Source organism: Capricornis sumatraensis, chromosome 12, assembly GCF_032405125.1.
Source record: "Capricornis sumatraensis isolate serow.1 chromosome 12, serow.2, whole genome shotgun sequence".
In the NCBI taxonomy this organism is placed as follows: domain Eukaryota; kingdom Metazoa; phylum Chordata; class Mammalia; order Artiodactyla; family Bovidae; genus Capricornis; species Capricornis sumatraensis.
This window is the reverse complement of record NC_091080.1, coordinates 20,466,248-20,469,516: the sequence shown is the minus strand read 5'-3', so window position 1 is coordinate 20,469,516 and position 3,269 is coordinate 20,466,248. Positions and strand designations below refer to the sequence as shown.

Here is a 3,269-nt window from a genome sequence, read left to right as displayed (position 1 = left end):
AGAGGCTGCGGCTCCCCTGCTCGGGCTGTCTCAGTGAGACTCCGGCACACCGGCAAAGCAAGCGGGTGCATTTTTATAGTCTAAACATCTGTAGGAATCTCAATGACCTTCTGCACTGCCCTGGCCGCTGTTCAGCTCCCCAGGCCCTCCTGCGAGCTCTTTCAAGGGAACAAGACCCGGAGGCCAGGAGACTGTGGATCGGCTCCGGCGGAGGCTTATTTGCATATTTCTCTCTCTGCAGTCTCCCTGGTAGGGTTCAGAAGAAGCTTGCTTGGGCCCAGGGCAGAGAAAAGCGATTACACAGCAGAAGAGGGTTTAGTGATCAGAAGTATTTAAGAGGGCAAGTGTCTCCTGACTGTGCGCTCAGAAGGGCGGGTGAGGCCCGAGACGGTCTCACTGCAGGCTCAGATTCCCCGCTGACACTTTCCTCGGGGGTGGACTGGAGTCCCTGCTGCTTCTGTGGCTGCTGCTGGTGTCAGGGTATTGAACCGAAACTGTCAGTTTCCACACCTGTGAGGAAGAAGCCCCCAGCACCTTCATTAGTGCTCTGTGTGACCATGTCCTGTTTAATTCCCAGCGCTAGGTACCGAGCCGGTTCCGCCTGATTAACAGCTCGCTGAGCTAGGGCAACAGGATGATCATCGGGGACGCGGGCCTGGACCGAGAGTGGCTGCGCGGCCAGGCCCCTCAGTGCGTGCTGGCCTTCGACGTGCTCAGCTTCTCCCAGGAGCAGTTCCGGCTGGTGCACGTGGAGGTGTCGGTGAGGGACATCAACGACCATGCGCCGCGCTTCCTCCGGGCCCAGATTCCCCTGGAGGTGTCCGAGGGCGCGGCGGTGGGCACGTGCACCCCCCTGGAGGTGCCCGTGGACGGGGACGTGGACGCCAACGGGCTGCAAACCGTGCGCCTGGCCAAGCCCCACAGCCGCTTCCGCGTGGAGCTGCAGACGCGCGCGGAAGGTGCCTAAGTGCGCCGACTTGGTGCTGCTGCAGGAGCTGGACCGCGAGAGCCAGGCCACCTACAGCCTGGGGCTGGTGGCCCAGGACGGCGACCGACCGCCGCGCTCCGCCACGGCCGCCCTCAGCGTGCGCTTGCTGGACGCCAACGACCACAGCCCGGCCTTCCCGCAGGGCGCCGTGGCCGAGGTGGAGCTGGCTGACCTGGACGCGGCGGACCCCGACGAGGGCCCCAACGGCGACGTGGTGTTCGCCTTCGGGGCCCGCACCCCGCCCGAGGCGCGCCGCCTCTTCCGCCTGGACCCGCGCTCCGGCCGCCTCACCCTGGCGGGGCCCGTGGACTACGAGCGCCAGGACACTTACGAACTGGACGTGCGGGCGCAGGACCGCGGCCCCGGGCCCCGCGCCGCCACCTGCAAGGTCATCGTGCGCCTCCGCGACGTCAATGACAACGCTCCGGACATCTCCATCACCCCACTGGCCGCCCCGGGCGCGCCTGCTGCCTCGCCCTTCCCCGCCGCCGCCGCCGCTCTTGGGGGCACTGAGGCCACCTCGTCGACCGGGCCTGGGACGCCAAATGCGGGCGCCGTCTCGCTGGTGCCGGAGGGGGCGCGCGCGCGAAAGCCTGGTGGCGCTGGTCAGCACCTCGGACAGGGACTCGGGCGCCAACAGGCAGGTGCGCTGCGCCCTCTACGGGCACGAGCACTTCCGGCTGCAGCCGGCCTACGCGGGCAGCTACCTGGTGGTGACCGCCGCGTCCCTGGACCGCGAGCGCATCTCCGAGTACAACCTGACGCTGGTGGCCGAGGACCGCGGCGCGCCCCCGCTGCGCACAGTGCGGCCCTACACGGTGCGCGTGGGCGACGAGAACGACAACGCGCCGCTCTTCACGCGGCCGGTCTACGAGGTGTCAGTGCGCGAGAACAACCCGCCCGGGGCCTACTTGGCCACGGTGGCCGCCAGGGACCCGCAACGGCCAGATCACCCACCGGCTGCTGCAGGCCGAGGTGGGCCGGGCTGGGGGCGCCGTGGCCACCTACGTCTCGGGGGACCCTGTCACGGGGCGGCTGCGTGCACAACGGAGTTTTAACCTCGAGGAACTGGCCAGGCTGCAGCTAGGGCTGGAGGCGTTGGACGGCGGCTCGCCGCCACTGCGAGGCCGGGCCACGGCGGGGCTGCAGATGCAGGGCCAGGACGAGCGCGCGCCCCGGCTGGTGACCCCGCGGCTCGTCGATGGCTCAGCCCTGCGGCCTCTGCCCTGGGACGCGTCCCTGGGCTCCCTGGCGACCCGACAGCAGGCCAGGGACGCGGACAAAGGCCTTGACGCGCAGCTGACTCACCTCCGGCTCCGCGGCGACGGCAGCCCCGGGGGAGCTATCGCTGCAGCGTCGGCGGTCCCCGCAGCCCGCCGGCCCGCTGACGGCGGTCGTCGCGGCGCTGGACGAAGGCCGGCTGGCCCTGCGACGCTCGGGCGCGGTGCTCCCGGCACCCGCGCTTCCTGCACCACCTGGCGGACAAATGGTGCTGGTGCCATTGCCGGCGCCGCCGCCGAACTGGGAAGGGGCGCGCAGAGCGGCTCCTTGAGCTCTCCGTGGCCGTGGTCGGGTTTTCGGCCAGCCCCTGCGGCCTTCTCCTGGTGGCCGTGGTCACCGTGACTTGGCCCCGCCCGGGCCGCGGAGGAGGAAGCTTTGGGAGCGCGGCCGGAGCCGGTGCCACATGAGCAGTGAATGGCCAGGCCGCTCCAAGTCGCAGAGGGTCAGGGGCTGTGACTCTGGGGGCTTCGGCCTGAGCTGCTTCGTGGAGACACCGCCGCTTTCCGTTTCCTCAGTGGCTCCGGCAGGGCGAGTCTGCAGAAATTTCCCAGTCCGGGGACAGCCGGGTTTCTTTACGCTCCTCACCTCAGAAGGGGAGCGCGATCCCACGGGCTTGGATAGCGCACCTTGTTAACCTTTAGCGGATTTTCATCCTGGAAGCTTGGTGAAGATTCAGTGCCTGATCAGGTTTGGGACTTCAAATGGCTGACTTTTTGGGGTTTGTTAATTATTTTCTTTGAGAGGAAAAGTTCTTCACAGATGAGGGCAGGAGAAGGCCTGATGGTCGTGGAAGATCCCCTGGAGAAGGGAATGACTACCCACTCCAGGGGAGAATTCTTTGGACTGAGGAGCCTGGTGGGCAACAGTCCATGGGGTCACAAAGACGCACACAGGACTGAACAAGTTCCCTTTCCTGCAGCACTGTAGCTGACGGATGCTGCGCTTGCTGTCAGTTCTGATATCTAAGGGTGAAATAGTATTAGCCGCTGTTCTCACTCTT

At 66.9% G+C, this 3,269-nt stretch overlaps 1 protein-coding gene across 1 annotated transcript; it reads left to right on the top strand.

Moving 5' to 3' along the window:
* Positions 1 to 634: 634 nt before the first annotated feature.
* Positions 635 to 2,611, top strand: LOC138089328 (protocadherin-8-like). The gene is given in 4 exon segments (XM_068984747.1): positions 635 to 964; positions 966 to 1,568; positions 1,570 to 1,922; positions 1,924 to 2,611. Coding segments are annotated over 4 exon segments (1,974 nt in total).
* Positions 2,612 to 3,269: the final 658 nt, after the last annotated feature.